The 17400-nt window shown below is 47.8% G+C and overlaps 2 protein-coding genes across 6 annotated transcripts in view; both read right to left on the reverse strand.

The window, feature by feature from the left end:
• Nucleotides 1-5676, reverse strand: part of FAM171A2 (family with sequence similarity 171 member A2) — a 55285-nt gene extending 49609 nt beyond the window's left edge. For 3 of the 5 annotated variants that reach the window (XR_003852219.1, XM_029573685.1, XM_029573683.1), the window contains exon 1: nucleotides 5419-5675. Coding sequence is in view for 4 of the 5 variants with exons in the window: in XM_029573685.1 (XP_029429545.1) it covers nucleotides 5419-5548 (130 nt within the window). In the remaining variant the exon portion in view is untranslated. Of the gene's footprint in view, nucleotides 1-5418 lie in introns of all 5 variants that reach the window. The other 2 variants (XM_029573686.1, XM_029573684.1) reach the window with 1 other exon arrangement.
• Nucleotides 5677-7920: 2244 nt separating this feature from the next.
• The window catches only part of ITGA2B (integrin subunit alpha 2b), a 40097-nt gene continuing 30617 nt past the window's right edge, over nucleotides 7921-17400 (reverse strand). The window contains exons 21-30 of the mRNA XM_029573688.1: nucleotides 16996-17087; nucleotides 16403-16482; nucleotides 15677-15757; nucleotides 15198-15303; nucleotides 12914-13066; nucleotides 12080-12229; nucleotides 11376-11489; nucleotides 11023-11124; nucleotides 9184-9306; nucleotides 7921-8910 (exon numbers count right to left, since the gene is read on the reverse strand). Coding sequence (XP_029429548.1) covers nucleotides 8842-8910; nucleotides 9184-9306; nucleotides 11023-11124; nucleotides 11376-11489; nucleotides 12080-12229; nucleotides 12914-13066; nucleotides 15198-15303; nucleotides 15677-15757; nucleotides 16403-16482; nucleotides 16996-17087 — 1070 coding nt within the window. The 3' untranslated portion in view covers nucleotides 7921-8841. The remainder of the gene's footprint in view (nucleotides 8911-9183; nucleotides 9307-11022; nucleotides 11125-11375; nucleotides 11490-12079; nucleotides 12230-12913; nucleotides 13067-15197; nucleotides 15304-15676; nucleotides 15758-16402; nucleotides 16483-16995; nucleotides 17088-17400) is intronic.

A 17400-nucleotide genomic window follows, 5' to 3' on the forward strand; every position in this document is an offset into this window, starting at 1 on the left:
CTGCTGGGAAGAGATACAGGGATGCTACTTCAGCTTGGACATTTAGATCTCATCAGTTCCGCGACCCATTCCCGGGTGCTCCGCCATGCCAGGACCGCCCCTCAAGATCCAAACCGGGGCCATCACCCGCCCAGCTCATCCTAGTCTAAACTCCCACCCCGCCCCTGCAGTGGGAATGCAGGAGGTGCTCTCACATCGCCTGGGGCCTTGCCCCAGACATGCAACCAGGAACCAAGCTCTGGGGGGGGAAGGAGGTTTTAACAGCAGTGGTGCAACCTCAAGGAAACTTTAAGGGCAGCTTAGAAGAACTGGCGAATGATATTGGAGCTGATTGGATATTCCTGTTTCCAAATTATACAAAGCTGAAAGAAGGCTCCGAGAAAATCCTTCTTTAGGGGGGAGGCGGTGGAAGCCTGGAATCGCCACCAGCAAAAATGGTAGGAACCAAGGCAGTAGCAGGTGGTGATAAGGCAGGGAGAGGCTTGGAGGCTGAGCAAGGTCTGTGGCAGGCAAGGGCACGTGGGCAGACTGAGGGGGCCGTGACTGCCAACGACTCCTATTATCATTCTAGCTAGGCCCCAGCCTCAGCCTGCGCTCTGAGGGCCACACCTGCCCACCTCCTCCAAGTCAAGAGGAGAGGAGAGAGCATGGCCCCTCCGCGGTTGCACTGTCCGGGGCGGGCTATCTGCCGTGGCCCGGCCTCCGCCTGCACCGCATGCCAGGGCAGGCCGTCTCCAAACACCAGAAGGCAGGAATGTGCCCCCTACCCCAGATTCCTGGCCACTCTAAGTCACGCAGCTGCATCTGGGAACCAGCCCCCCCTCCTCCCCGCTGCGTGTGGCTGCAAACCACATGGACGATTCACAGCCAAGAGATTAGGAGGGGCTGGGCCCCGAGCGCCGCCACCGAATATTCCAAACACAGGAAAGGGAGGCAGGAACGCAGAGGAGGAAAAGAAGAGCAACAAACGGGGTAAAGGAAAGTATATAATAAAAGAAAAAGAAGATGCAGACAGGAAGGCTAATGTAAAGAAAGGCCCAGAGTCCAGTTACAGCCAAGTTTCAGGAGCCGCCTGGGCCCTGGAGAAAGCTGGAATATTTGTAGGTTGTTGAGCAACCCACAGGGGCCTCTTCCCCCGGTGCCAAGGCAAAGGCCAGGACAGAAAGCAAAGGATCTTCAGTGCCCTATGTACCTGGAAATCTCCATATCCCCCCATCCAGTAAGAAGCAGCAGCGCATTCCCCCTCCCCCCACACACGACTAAGATGCTGGCAATCGCCCCAATGAAACACTTGCCACTTTGTTGCCCCAAAGGCCCGTGCTCCGGGCTATGCCTTTCAGCAGCTCTTGGAAGGGCGGTTCAGCCTCCTTCACTCACCAAAGAGGTCAGGGCTGGTGCAAGGGTATTAGGCAGCCTGGGCAAACCCTCAATCCCATTGCTCTCTCTCCTTACACATCCCCCTACCGGCAGCAGCTCCTGCACAGCAGCCGCCTCCCCCTCTCCTGCCTCCCTCTGCCCCCTGTCCTCAGTGCCCAGCATCCTCATCTCATCTCAGCAATCCAGCATTACCTCTCTTTTTGCCTCTTTTGCAGTGCCCAGCATTCTCTCTCTCTCTACCTCCTACCTGCCCAGAATCTTCTCTCTCTACCTCCTACCTGCCCAGAATCTTCTCTCTCTCTCTTCACCTCCTACCTGCCCAGAATCTTCTCTCTCTCTCTTCACCTCCTACCTGCCCAGAATCTTCTCTCTCTACCTCCTACCTGCCCAGAATCTTCTCTCTCTCTCTTCACCTCCTACCTGCCCAGAATCTTCTCTCTCTCTCTCACCTCCTACCTGCCCAGAATCTTCTCTCTCTCTCTTCACCTCCTACCTGCCCAGAATCTTCTCTCTCTCTTCACCTCCTACCTGCCCAGAATCTTCTCTCTCTACCTCCTACCTGCCCAGAATCTTCTCTCTCTCTCTTCACCTCCTACCTGCCCAGAATCTTCTCTCTCTCTCTCACCTCCTACCTGCCCAGAATCTTCTCTCTCTCTTCACCTCCTACCTGCCCAGAATCTTCTCTCTCTCTCTTCACCTCCTACCTGCCCAGAATCTTCTCTCTCTCTTCACCTCCTACCTGCCCAGAATCTTCTCTCTCTCTCTTCACCTCCTACCTGCCCAGAATCTTCTCTCTCTCTCTTCACCTCCTACCTGCCCAGAATCTTCTCTCTCTCTCTTCACCTCCTACCTGCCCAGAATCTTCTCTCTCTCTCTTCACCTCCTACCTGCCCAGAATCTTCTCTCTCTACCTCCTACCTGCCCAGAATCTTCTCTCTCTACCTCCTACCTGCCCAGAATCTTCTCTCTCTCTCTTCACCTCCTACCTGCCCAGAATCTTCTCTCTCTCTTCACCTCCTACCTGCCCAGAATCTTCTCTCTCTCTCTTCACCTCCTACCTGCCCAGAATCTTCTCTCTCTCTCTTCACCTCCTACCTGCCCAGAATCTTCTCTCTCTCTCTTCACCTCCTACCTGCCCAGAATCTTCTCTCTCTCTCTCTTCACCTCCTACCTACCCAGAATCTTCTCTCTCTCTCTTCACCTCCTACCTGCCCAGAATCTTCTCTCTCTCTCTTCACCTCCTACCTGCCCAGAATCTTCTCTCTCTCTCTTCACCTCCTACTGCCCAGAATCTTCTCTCTCTACCTCCTACCTGCCCAGAATCTTCTCTCTCTCTCTTCACCTCCTACCTGCCCAGAATCTTCTCTCTCTCTTCACCTCCTACCTGCCCAGAATCTTCTCTCTCTCTCTTCACCTCCTACCTGCCCAGAATCTTCTCTCTCTCTCTTCACCTCCTACCTGCCCAGAATCTTCTCTCTCTCTCTCTTCACCTCCTACCTGCCCAGAATCTTCTCTCTCTCTCTCTTCACCTCCTACCTGCCCAGAATCTTCTCTCTCTCTCTTCACCTCCTACCTGCCCAGAATCTTCTCTCTCTCTCTTCACCTCCTACCTGCCCAGAATCTTCTCTCTCTCTTCACCTCCTACCTGCCCAGAATCTTCTCTCTCTCTCTTCACCTCCTACCTGCCCAGAATCTTCTCTCTCTCTCTTCACCTCCTACCTGCCCAGAATCTTCTCTCTCTCTCTCTTCACCTCCTACCTGCCCAGAATCTTCTCTCTCTCTCTTCACCTCCTACCTGCCCAGAATCTTCTCTCTCTCTCTTCACCTCCTACCTGCCCAGAATCTTCTCTCTCTCTCTTCACCTCCTACCTGCCCAGAATCTTCTCTCTCTCCCAACAACTCCACCACTCTCCTAGCTTCCAGTCCCCACCCCCACATCTAGCCAGCATCCCTTCTCTCTGGTGGTGCTGGGCCTTACAACACCAGGTATATGGCACCTGCAGGAGGACCCCCCCCCCCCCAAATAAATAAATAAATTGGCACTCTAGGTGACCACCTAGTTGGCCTAATGGAAGAGCCAGCTTTGCAAAGAGTAAATACCTTCCCCTGGGTAAAGAGCACTGTACACCCTTCAAGTGGAGAAAAGACTCTAATAATTCCCGTTAAGTCACCAAAAGGGAGGATTTTGGTTTTGCAAATCTTTTTGTAGTCTGCAAAGTTGATGTCTTTTTTTTTATTATTATTATTTTGTCTCTCTGTGCTTTCCTTAATCTTTCTTCTCTCACTGGTATGGGGCCCATTTTGTGAAGTGTGAGGGAAGGGCGGTGGAACAGATGAAGCTGTCCTGGAGCCCTGCCCCTCCCCCGTTCAGGATACAGTTTTTGCCCCGGGGGTTACAAAAATCTGTTTTCATTTCCTGTCTCTTCACCAACTTTTGAATAGCTGGGAGAGGAACACAAAACCGAGATCTTTAGCTAATTATCCCTTCCAGTATTCTGCCAACATTAACTGGATGGATTTGTGTTTGTGTACAAGGGCAGGAGGCAGGTTTCCTCTGCAATCTCCTGATCTTCGAGTTTCCTCCGTGCAGGGAGGAAACACACGAGTCCCCAGCACGGAAAAGCATCTGGAGGTCAGGAAGCTTGTAAAAAAGCTTCTGCCACGGTAACAAAGCAGAATGTCTTTGCCTGAAGTCAGCCACTGGTGTGTACCTGTGTCCTTTCTACCTTTTCAAACGCTGCATGGGAAGCTTTTGCACCACAAATGATTGGGGGGGGGGGGGGGGGGGGCCGGAAATCTAGTTTGGCTCCGTTATAAAAACAGCACCGTCTGGCTCAGAGGTTACACACACTAGTATGCCAGCACTTGTGTGTAGGTCTGACACACTTACTGATCAGTTTGAAATACAAAAATATGTCAATCCTAGGAAATAGCATCATATTAGTAGTTATATATATATATATATATATATATATAATACGATGCATGTGAATATATATATAGAGAGAGAGAGAGAGAGAGAGAGAGAGACACATACAGAAGGAGAGTCTCTGTGTCTGGGCAAGGGAAGGGCGACGTGTCCGTTCCCACCTATGCTGGCTGATCGTGCTCCCTAGCTCTGCTGGGTGTAACCCAGTCGTGACCTTTTTCCATCCGATTCCCCCACCCTACCTGAGCTCGGGTAAGAAACCAGAGCAGAATGCAGTCACTAAGGTGCAGCCGCTGTACTGGTGCCACCCTTCCCCCGAGCCCCCAGCTCTTAGAGAGGGAGAGGGAGGGGGGATCCACAGTAACCTCTCAGCAGCCCAGACAGATAAAGAAGGGAGCGGCCACCTTTGCCAGCCCAGCCATTGTATCCTGTCGCCAGCCACTGGCTACTGCATCTTCCCCAGGAGGGAACGACAGAATCAAAAATGACCTCCTCCTCTACCTCTAATAGGGTTTTGTTTTAGTTTTTTGTTTTTTTTTTTGAGGGGGTGGGTTGTGGTCATTCAGTGCCAAATCCCCATCTTCTGTCCTGCATTTTAGAAAGCCTTCCAAAGAAATTCTAAGTCGGATCGCACAGGTTCGAGGGCGGAAAAGAGGACGGGGGGATGGGACCTCCAACAATAATACAAGCAAACCCCTGCTAAATGGAGCAGAATCCATCTTTGCACTGCGATGGGGAGAAGAGTGCGAGGGGAAAAAATCATTCCAGTTCCTAACACAAGCATGGCATGACCAGAGAGGGCCATCGGGCACTTCCATCGCCTCCGCCTCGCCACCCCAAAATATATTTAAAAAAAAAAAAACAACCTTCAGCTGTGTTCACTGCAGTCCCAACGAAAGGAAAACAAGTGCAAGGAGCTGATCCCTCCCCCTCAAAAAAAAAACAACCCAACAACTGCGATCGCCCCATGCAGCAATGCAAACCTTTTCCCTCCAGCTTCATAAAACAAAGGAGAAACAGCAAAATCCAAACCAGAGTCAACCCCCGATCAAGCCTGCCCTCCCCTTTTTCAGAGCTTGTATCTCGCTAGCCCCCTCCCCCAGGATACTCACCCTGTGGGCTCGGGGGATCCGCCAGCGACTTGCCATGACTCTGGCCACCGACGAGGAGCAGGAAGAAGAGGAGGAAGCGGCTGCAGCCACCCCAGGACTGCATCCTCAGCGCCAATGCATCCCCCTCCATGCCAGGCTCCCTCCCCCGCTACCCATGCACGCGATCTCCCCCAGCCATGCAGGAAAATCAAAATAAAATCCACCCAGGAAACACAACACCAGCGCACTCTGGATCCAGTTACAAGAAGCGATCGTGTGCAACACACCCCCAAAAATTGCTGCCCCCTCCCCCCAGCTCACGGGCTGAAAGCAGTGCCACTTGCAGGCCGACACTGGTATTGCACCCCCTCGTAGGCCAACTCCCTCCTCCCCCAGTTCCCCCCCACCCAGCGCCCTGGGAAAGATTTGAGGATCCTTCACCTTTCTAGGATCAGGAAACAGGAACAGGAGTGGAACAGGAGTGGAAATCATCATCATCACTAACCACCATTACACAGACTGACTCTTTCCATGATAAATGGAGTGTATGTCAGCGTCACCTACAAACGGAGATTTTTATTTGCAAAGGGAACATCTGAGGCGGCTTCAGATTGTTTTCGTAAAGGCGGTTTTTAATGTCGTTTATACATAGGGGGCGCCTATAGCTCCACATCAAGGGGGTACACGTTCGGCCAGTCCCGCCGATTTCCCCATTGACTTCCATAAGAAAAGCAGCACTACAGCTCCCTGTACGCAACGAGGTAAAACCAGGACTGGCTCAGCTTGTCATCCTATTTATGCACGGGAGTCATCCAATACTGATCACCGTTTTTTTTTCTCCTGGGCTTTTTTTTTTCTTGCTTTGCTTTGATCATCTTCTGAATCTTATTGGACTCTGATCTGAGACTATTTTATTTCTCAACGACAGACCCTGTAAATTTCAAGACTCCAGGCTTGTCCAGCCATTAACGTTTCCCGGCTTTGTGCCTGACTTTCAGCACAGTGCTGGCTACCCTCTGCACCAGCACTGCATCATAGGAGTTGGAGGCTCTTGCACAGTGCCTTAAATATCGACCTCTGCACCAGCACTGCATCATGGGAATTGGAGGCTCTTGCAAACCAAAATGGCTGCCTTTCTGTCTCTCCTCCCCCCCCCTTCTTTGCCCTTTAATATAATCACTATTTTATTTTATTATTTCTGCTAAACAAGGCATCAGGATACTATCAAAATACTTTGGGAGTTGCAATCATGTCTGCTCAATTTAAAAACAAAAACAAAAAAAACCCCTGCAAATCTCAGAATGCTTTAGTATGGATGTCATTAAATCTGGTCAAGTAAGCTTGAAATTAACACACACACGTGGGACTGCTAGAGGGAAAATCCCCAGGATGTCTTAGTTGCTTATGTGCACACAGCAGGCATATTGAGGAAAGCAGATGGCTCCAGAATGTCAAACGGAGTTTTATGCCTTTGCATCTATAGACACGTAGTCCTGTTTTTTTCTTAGGAAAGCAGAATTATGTCTCTACAGCATGCAATGGGGTAGAACCAGGCCTGAATCAGTCTGTCCCTGGCCATCTTAGTAGCTCTCAGTCTCTTCATCTTTGGATCAAAGTGATCCTGTGTATTAAATGATGACTCCTGACAAAGTCAAACTGCCATCAATTCTGAGTACTTAAGTGACGTAACCAAATCAATGGATACAATCTAACATGAGACCAAGAGACAATGCATTGAATTTTATTGGACTTTAAGACTGCACATTCTGATTCTTCTTTCCTGAGACACAGGATAAAGGGAAGGAGAGGCTGAGAGCACTCTGACCATAGGTCACGGATGGGGCAATTCCCATTCACTGGGGCTGCTCCTCAGGATTTTGGCTTCTCTCCACATATGTTTCACACACATAGCCATATGGAATCCATAGGCATAGGAAGATGGAAGTGGAGGGTGCTGCCTTCTCAGGCCCTGCCACCACAGTCACAGCATTTTCTATTATCAGGCTCAGATATAGCCCGATGTATAGGGCCAGGCATGATTCCCGCAGAAACTGGCAAACTGACAGTCTGTTTTCCACCACTGTCACATGTGTCCAGCTCCTACTGTACAATTCATAGCCCTCATCACCCACAACCTAAACAACAGCATCCAGAATCATCCATGGCGAAAGGGTGTTTGATTGCACAGGGCAGATCTTTAAAGCAATGGGATATCTGTTTCTTCTGAAGTTAACAGATAACTCTAGGGACACTGGAACGTTTATGTCCAGTTCTGTTTTGAATTTTTTTATACTCCCAAAGCATGGGATTTCCAGGCCTGTTCTTCACAATGAAATAAAAGCACTGATTCTGCTGGACACATGTAACTCATGCTAATGGTCATTCCTTTGTTGTGTCCTTATCAATACAAGGAAGGGGAACCAGAACTGCTTACTGGGAAAGTGTACCAGTATAGCCAATCCCACTTCCTGCTAGACCTAGCTGCTCTATAAATTGAAATAAAGAAGACAATACACCACCAGGCAATGGACAGCCACAGCACTTTTACTAATAAGATGTTCCAAAGCCGCAAGCAAGACCTCATCCAGCCCAAATGTATGCACCTCAGGAAGCTCTTTTATGCAAAGAGAGAGGATGAGTTCCTTTGAATGAGGCCTGATGTGTGAATAAGTGCAGGGTGAAGAATGAAGTCCTCTCTCGTGCTTTCTGCGCAGGCTGGGGCCTAACTCCTGCATCACGGCGGGGAGACGCTACATTTAAAACTGTTTCCCCCCCCCCCCCCTCACACACACGGAGAATCGTTCACAGCATGTGCAATATCTCCTATGCCCCTCCCCCCCCCCCCAAAAAAAGGAGATGATATCATCAGCCACTGCCCCCATGTTCAGCAAGCCACCGGAAAACCTTAGCATATGATAAATGCGGTGCAAATGGGGCTTGACGATCAACGGGAAGAAATCTGAGATCATAAAGCATGAATGGGAGAGGCAGAAGGAGAAAAGATGGACAACATGGAAGGACAGACAGCTAAGGAGAGTCCAAGATAGTGGGGACTACCTGAAGGAGGAGGACGGATGGTTTGGGAAGTGTGGGGGGGGGGGAGTTACTGCTTTGTCAGGTTATGGTTGTGTTTCTTTTTAGAAATGGAAAGTTCGATGTGTGTTAGTACAATATATAACCAGATATTAGTCAGTTAATGTTGCTATGCGATGATTTCTAATGTTGCAGTGTTTGTGGCCTGTATGGCTGTTTTGATATGTGCTCACACAGAATAAAAATGACTTTGGAAAAGGAAACAGAGAGAAGCGTTATCTTCTGGTGCTCTTCCTTCTGTAGCAAACGTGTCTCCCCAAAGTTCAGGGCAGTGTCAGGGGACTCGGCTTGCTCGGAGGTGGCAAAACTGAATATCCCCGGAGAGCTCATCCAGCACGGAAACATCGCCTCCTAATCCTCATCGTTGGTTAAATCCTCCTGATCCTCCGTGGGGGGGCGAGTCCTTTGGAAGAACCCCAGCTGCCAAGTAGGAGAACTGACGTTAGATGGTGCCTCCGTGGGCTTACCCTGGTGCGAATGTTACCATCTGCTATCCCATGAAACACCTCACCTATCACCCGCCACGTCTACTGAGCACCGCATCTGCAAAGGGCCATGCTCACGTGGTGCCACCCCTGCCTATCCACCACACCTCTTCAGAATCAAGTTTACCACGTTAGCGACGTGTGGTGCATATAAATAACTGCCGGAGGCCACACCAGACCTGCTCCTCTGTAAGGCCCGGAATCTCACCTTCCACATGATAAAGATAAAGATGGCCAAGAGAAGAAGCCCAGCCAGTACTCCAACAATTATCCACCAGGTAGGAATCTCCGCTTCTCCCCCTGGACTGACCCACAGGACCTGCGTGGCTGCCTGAGAAACAGGAACGAGTAGAAGGCATTCAGCACAGGTTCAGTCGGAACAGGGAGGGCATGAAAACCAAATGCTATTTGTCCCTCATGGTTCACAAGACAAATCAATAATAAGGACTTCAGACATGTAGAGCATTAAAAAGACACATTCTTCCAGTGGTCTGTACATTTGCACTCTGGCATATAAGAAAAATCAGAACAAAAGTGTAGAACATTTTCCTTATAATCCAAAGGGGTGCACAAATGGAGCCAACTAAGCAATGGAAAACGAGGCAAAGTCACAAATACCAGTGATAAATAAATCAAGCTAGCCTTTGATCAGGGGGATCAGCAAGCCGGGTCGTGTGCAATTAAACAAACCGCCACCGGGACTGTTGAATTGTTTACCCCAAATGTACTTAACACATTTATTTAGATGTTTCTTAGCAAGTAAAATAAATGCGAAAGGTCTCAATGTTCAACACAATGCCCATTGTGAACGTTGAGAACTATATTTTACTTAACAAAAATCTAAAAAAAAATGTGTTAAGTATTTTTTGGGGTAAATGATTGAACAGTCCGGCGGCGGTTTGTTTAATCTCACGTGAACTGGCTTGCTGATCCCCCTGATCAAAGGGTAGTTTGATTATTTATCACTGGTATTTGTGACTTTTGCCTCGTTTTACAGCCATTCGACTAATACCCCTCCAATTATTCCACTACCTACCAACTTGTACATAGTTCTACTCATTCATTTAACTCTATACGTTCGCCATATTATAAACTTGTACTTAGCTTTTAATTATTTATACATCTGTTAACCCCATGTGTTACCAATTGTGCTATGTAACTCTTACGCTACTCTATATAAACGCAATGTTCCTTGTAAACCGATACGATGTGCAAACGGTTATCGGTATATAAACCCTATTAAATAAATAAATAATGAACATTTCCCTTAAACATTGCAGGAGATTTGTTGGAATTTATTTTGCCACCTATCTTGTAGAACTTTCTCTGGAACACCTTCACTCTAGATCTGGAGTTGCTTCACTTCCTTACAATTTGGGGGGGGTTTACATAGTTCCCTCTAAGCTGAACACATGAGCAATTGCTTATAGATTTTGGAGCATCACTCACAGGTTTTACATGGTCGCTCACATACATTTTGCTTTGTGCTAAATACAAAAATGCAATGCTAATACTGGTGCTCAAAAATTGTTGGTTTAAAAAATATTTGCTGCTCATATGAAAAAAAAACCGTACACACCTAGTCAGTCCTTGGAGGGAACAATTGGTTACACTTCTCCCCTCCCTCCTACATGTTTCTTAGGTCCGGTGAAAACAGATAGCAAAATTCACAATCTATGAGGCTGGCAGAGAAGAAACCAGCAGCAGTCAAAAATAAAAAAAAAAAACATACAAACCAGGGCGAGAAGCAAAAGCTGCAATCACACAAAAAAAAAAAAGTGCCGAAAATTAAAAAACTGCAGTAAAGTCTGCCAAAAGTCACATAACAGTAGCAAAGCCTGCTAAAGGTCACATTTTCTATTGAAATACACGTTTAACGCTTTTCTTGTGAACGGGTCTATAGGGAGAATATTTAAGCAGAAGAGGGGACTGCCAAGAGGTAAATCAAGAGAAACGAGATGGAATTCTGCTTGAGAATCTATGTTCTAATCTACGGTGAAAACCAGAAAATGATTCCAACAGCGTGGGGCTGAATTTACGTGCTTACCATTGCCACGCCACTTGGCAAGCTCGCTGGCTCGATGCGGTACGGCATTCTGTGCGCTACGTAGGAGACTTCAGACTCAATGATGAACTGCTCCAAGGGCCTCTGGAGGGCGAGAGGAGAAAAGGATTCATCAGGCCATCATCTCACCTCTCTGGCGGCTTTCCTCTCTTTCCTGCAAGTTCATGGGTCTCCCAGTTCCTTTCTTTGGTTCACTGAACTTCAGTGCTGAAGAGAGGGGCGGGCCAATATCGCTCGCTACAGCTGGAGCCATCAAAATGTCTTGCAGTTCTGCCGGCATACCTCAGCCTTGCCTTGCCACATCGTCCGGGGTGCACCCTGCCAGGATCCCTTACCTTCAGGAAGCTTTGCATCCACAGGATGGACTGGATCCTCACAGTTACCCGCTGGCTCTTCTCCAGGCTTTCTAGGTGGCAGATTACCTCTGCGCACAGCATAGTGCTACAGTTCTGAAAGGAGAGAAAATGCACAACGCCACTGTCCTGTTTTGTTTTTTTTCCCCTGCTCACATTTTCTGCCTCCTGCCTTCCCCATTCAGTTACACCCCCACCCCCTCCCCTCCATCCCTTCTCGATCCAACTCTCTTCCTCTTCTCAGCTCCCTCTCTGGTTTGATTTTCTTACCATCTTTCATTATGCCTTTCCTGGTCCTCCAGTCCTCCTGCCTTTTCTTCTCCCCCCCCCTTCTTTTTAATCTCCCTATTCCACCCTGCATTCTCTCTCCCCCCCTCCCCCAGTCTCTTTCCTGCCTTCTCCACCTTTCTTTCTATGGATTGCATTACTTCTATTCTTGCCCGTTCGCTCTCTTGCTCCGTGCCTCGCCCGTCCAGCTCCGCATGGCAGGAACATGGCTCACCTTTTCACAGCCGGCCCCCTCTGCTGGCGGCTGGCGCTAAAGCAACATGTGGCAACCTGATGCCTTGCACGGAGGCGTTCCCGGGTCCTTCAGGGTTTGTAAGGTCTAAACATAGTCTCTTTCTCTCCCTTCCCCCCTCTTGTTGCTGCCCTGGGGTCTGCAGTGGTCCTAGTTTGACACTTACCAGACGAACAGGCTCCCGGAGGAAGGGGCTCTTCCCGGCCTCCGTCTCCCCCGGCTCAGACTCCGGGAGGTCTGCTTCTCGCTTCTCCCGGTTGCGATCTTCTTGTTTGCTTCTGTTTGTGGGGGGTGCAGTGGTGCGTTGGATCTCCAGCTGAAATGGCGGGGTGGATTCAGGAAGGCAGGAAAATAGAAATAGGCAGCCCCCTTTCCCAAAATGCCTCATGTTTTATGTATGTGCCTATATTGTATTATCTCATTAAAATTAGAATAACTGTCTTTGATCTTATGTATGATATTTGTCGACTTGCTACCTATTACCACTGTTTGCTGTTCTACTTATACTTGTTATTTATATTTGTTATTGTTATTATATATATATAATATATAATATATATATAATATAAAAACAATTTTATATATTGTTATTTATATTTGTTATTTTTATTTGCTGTTCTATTTATACTTATCTATATTTGTTATTTGATTACTTGTTTTAATGTAACGCCATAACCGCGATTGTTCTGTTTCAATGGAAACCGATATGATTTGATATTTTTTTCAAGAATGTCGGTATATAAAAACTCTAAATAAATAAATAAATAAATAAATTAAATTAATTAATTAGGTTTTATTTTATTGTAATTTATGAATGTGAATCACGGTATAAAACTAACTAAATAAATAAAATAAGTATGGTCTCCAGTGCTCAGCTCCAGCCCAGGCTGAGACACCCCATCTCCTCGCAGGACACTAGCACAAGCTGAGGGAGAACCCCATAAGTGACCCCTTCTGCCCCTGTAACTCCACCCCCACTCCCATGCCCCACCTCTCTTACCCCTAGCGGGTTCAGCTCCATACTGTTGAGGCACTGGATCCCGGCATCAGCTTCAATTTGCAGAATGTACAGGAAATAGTCATCCTGGAACTGGTCTGGAAACTCTAGCATCAAATCCACATCTGTGACAGTCCCAGGGCCTGCATTATGCAGCTATCAACCACCACCAATCCCCAAGGGAGAAATACAGGACAGCACATGAACTGCACACACTCAAGCGCAAAGGCACAGCATGACAAACGAAGGTCAACCCAGATCAAATTTCTGTCCTAGTGTCATTCAAAATATTTCTCAGATATGATGGAAGAAAAATATCAGGCGGCCCATTACATTCTGCCCAATTATTCCTATCTGCATTGCAAGAATATATCCTAGCTACCAGCCATAGAGCATAACAACTTGTAAGATATTGCTCCTTTTTTAGTACCATTTTTGTCATCTTCCTTCTTAATGCTTCCCATCTTGAGCAGAGGAGCCTACAAGATCCTCCCTCCGTATTGTTCACCCCTACTACTACCTCTCTTCACATGTCACACCACAAGCCGTTGCCTGAACATCTAGCCTCCTAGGTCCTCTTTCCCCTGCATAACCTAACTGACAGACCCGATTGAGCGATCACCTGCCTCTCCGCTAGGACTTTGTTTTACAGGACTTACAGTCTGCCAGACAGACCCAGCTGCTAGTTTAATTCTATACAGTGCAACTTGCAAACTGTCCTCACTCTCTTTACCCATGTAAAGGTGAGATAGGAGAGATATGTTAGAGAGAATTAAATACCTCCATGTAGAGGAAGTGAGCCTCTTTCAACAGAAAGGAGGCTCTAAAATGAGAGGTCATGGGATGAGAATGTAGACTCAGGAGTAATCTTAGGAAATATTTCTTTACAGAGAGAGTGGTGGATGTGTGGAATTGCTTCCCCATAAAAGCTGTGGAGACCAGGATAGTATCTGAATTAAAGAAAGCATGGAATAAGCACAGGGGATCTCTGAGGCTGGGGGGGAGGGGGTTTAAAGCTGAATTAGTTGGAGTGAATGGGCAGAGTAGATAGGCTGCATGGTCTTTCTGCCATCAAGTTTCTATGTAAATCGTTTTGAAAAAGGCCCTTCCTGTCACGGCCTACATCTTCATTTAATGTTCATCTCTGACTACGCAAAGCGCTGTACATAACTCAACCACTGGCAGAATAAAAATCATAGACATAAGACATTAAAGACAACACTTTTTTTTAAAAAGTAACCAACCTCATCACCAACAACCAAATCATCACCAGCATTGCCATTCCTCAAGCCTTCATCCTCGTCCTCCAACCATCCCAGGCCACTACTAAACACAATCTTCCTTCCTTCCCCTCCCAATCAACTCTTTCCAGCTCCCGTAAAGACTACCAATCCCCACCACCACCACCACCACCAATTCCCTCCTAATCAATCCCTTCCAGTTCCCCTAAAGACTACACACAGTCTTCTGAGGTCTCATCAATGGACTTATACAGAGGCATTATCACCTTCTTTTTTCTATTAGTTATACCTCGCCATGATCCCTCTGACTCTAGCATTTGCCTTATCGCACTGTTTTCTTGTCTGGGGATCATCAGATGCTATCATCCCGAGGCCTCTTAACTCCCCAACTCACACAGCTCCTTCAAGTTTCCACACTCCAAACGCACGAGACTGCACTTTTAGTGCATTTCATTTTAACTTTCAAGCACTCAACCACTCCTCAAACTTTCTTGGATAACTTTTCATTTTGTTTACCCCCGTCAGGCGTGTTCCCTTTGTTGCAGATCTTAGCATCATCCATAAAAAGGGAAACTTTTCCTCCTAATACTTCCACAATATCACTCGCAAGATATTGAGCAGCACCAGCCCAAGGACCGTTCCCTGAGGCACGCGACTATCAAACCTCAACAGAAAAAGACCACATGGCCCGTCCAAGTCTGCCCATTCGCCCAATTAATTTAGCATTATAAATCCCGTCATTCTTTTAGAGATCCCCTGTGTTTATCCCATGCTTTCTTGAATTCAGATCCTGTTTTTGTCTCCACTGTTTCCAGTGGGAGGCCTTTCCATATATGCAACACCTCGAGGTAAAGAAATATTTCCTAAGATTCTTCCTCTTTCACCCTCATCCCCTGACCCCTCACTCTAGACCCTCCTTTCCTGTGCATGGAAACCTTTTGAGTGCCGGAGTGTCCTGCAACACGAGTCATGACAGCAGGATGTGAAGCTGCCAGCACCTAGCTGTGAGCTGAACGGGGATGTTTATTCATAAAGTCCACCCTCACCTCATAGATGTGCATCACCTTTTCTCCATTTTCCTCCGGCTTCTTGGAATCCTCCTTCAGCTCCCAGTCAGCAAGTGGCAGGATAATAACCGCTGGCACCGAGCTCCTGCCAAATCCAACGAAGACCCGTAGCCATGAGACCCCCCCTTTCTCCAGAGGTCCTGCGGTCGAGACTCCAGGGGAGTCCTATTTCCCCTATACTGCCTGACACAAGAATGGCCCCAACCCTGCCCTAAAATAAGATACGGTGCAGAGATCAAGGGCTTGCTTGGACGCTGCTCCGGGATTTCCTTCCCTCACTCCCTTGTGTGCCGAGCAGGCACCGAGATCTGAGCATCAGTAAGCCTGCCTTATGCCGGCTTGCGTGAAGCCTGTGTGTGTGCATTTCGAGAAGGGCGAGAGTGCATTACTTTGCTGGAGGGTGAGGGCAAGAGTTTTTCCCCTGCAGACAGACCCACGCCACTCGGACAATTTCTTACCCTCGCAGTTCAACCTTTGCCATGGCAGCAACTGGTATCTCCACCAGCTCAATGGCACTGTTGGGATTTTGACTGTTTCTGCTGCAAAAAGAGAATTGAGATTAAAAAAAAAAAAAAATCAACCCAATCACCGAGTCAAAAATGTCCATGGGGAGGAAGCCTGGTTTGCTTCCAGAGCATCCCAAGAAGAGGGAGAAAAGTTGCTAAAAGTGGGCATATGCTGTCAGTTTCAGGATGGGGGCATGGGCCATTCAGGGAAAATGTTTTTCAAAGAATCAGGAAGGAAAACACCAGCAGAGAGTTTCTAGGTTGTCCACTCAGTCAGTCATCAGGTTTTTTCACTTTCATTGTTGGGCTTCTCAGCTCTTTCCCTATTCCTTCAACCTCCTTCTTCAAACGTCAACACAATATCTATGGCCAATCAAGACTCGGGTTCCTCACACTGCCGGATTATCATAAGCACTCCCCCACCACCCCTGCTCTCAATTCATGTCCCAGAAAGCCGAGTTTCCTGGGGTGGGGGAAGGGAGACCACCTTCCTTGGCAGTCAATCAGCCTGGCCTTAGGCTTCGGCCCCCAAATACAATTTCAGTCAACGGAACCTCAGTCCTGCCCTCCATGGCTTCCTTCCCCCGCCATGACAGGGTCATTGAGTGCCCTTGGTTTTAATTGGTCCCTGGATCACACGTGCACACATTCCCACGGGAGTGTAGCCTTCTCACCTACCTTTTTATCTGTAGCTTGAACGTGACTCCTCGTTCCACCTCCTCCAGGTTACTCACGCTGACCTGCAAGCCAGCCCGGATCTGAGAAAAACGGAGGAGAGAAAAGGTAAGGGTCAGTCAGCACTGCCTACAGGAAGAGGAGGGGGGAGCACTGCCGGTCTATTTATTTATTGGACGGATAAATAAAGTTATTAGGTCACACCTCAGCAGAAATCCGACACGGCTCATCCACCTTCCAGCACATTTTACCATTCTGAAAATCCCGTCTCCAGCTGCCTAAAGCATTTGAGGTTTCCGGCTGAAGAAGGGACCCGAGTGCTGCATTACCTTTGCATCTTTCTATCATTAGTTCAACAAGAGGTACCACAAATGCACCCAGAATCCAATGCTTGTTTCAAACAGTCAGCCCTCTGGCTAATGCATCGATTGCTGGGAAATACCAGTGAAACCTGTTTATTTATTTCAATGTAATATATACTGCCTGTGGCTAGGAGAAAGGGCTGCCCAGTAGCATTCCTGCCTTGGGATGCTTCTCAAAGGATTGGCATTAGAACAGGATGCGAGCCTCAGGGGAACTGCCCTGGCCGTGTTTACCTTCTGGCCTCTCTTCATAGGGTTCCCCAGCTCACAAACCACCACATGGGTCAGATTCTCTTTCCTTGGAAGGCAAATGATCTTCTCAAGCCCTAAAGTATAAGGACAGTTAAGATACAGACCAAAACAGCAAAGTGACTTCAAGCAAGTGCCTGCTATCTCCCAGCGAAGGCGAGATGGCCCCATACAGTCCCCAAAGGAGGTCAACTGGCCAAGATTGAACCCTAAGAACCCAAATTGAGGGGACAGTCATAAGATATGACAACAAATGACATAAGACAAGACAGGAGAAACATCCTAGACAGATCACATACAAATGATCCTAAAGTGACCCCCAACTGTCTGTGAAAATAGAAATTTCTTAAATAAAAACAGAATGTGGGTCACTATGAACATTTGACTGGT

This window comes from Rhinatrema bivittatum, chromosome 12 (genome assembly GCF_901001135.1).
Source record: "Rhinatrema bivittatum chromosome 12, aRhiBiv1.1, whole genome shotgun sequence".
Classification (NCBI taxonomy): Eukaryota; Metazoa; Chordata; class Amphibia; order Gymnophiona; family Rhinatrematidae; genus Rhinatrema; species Rhinatrema bivittatum.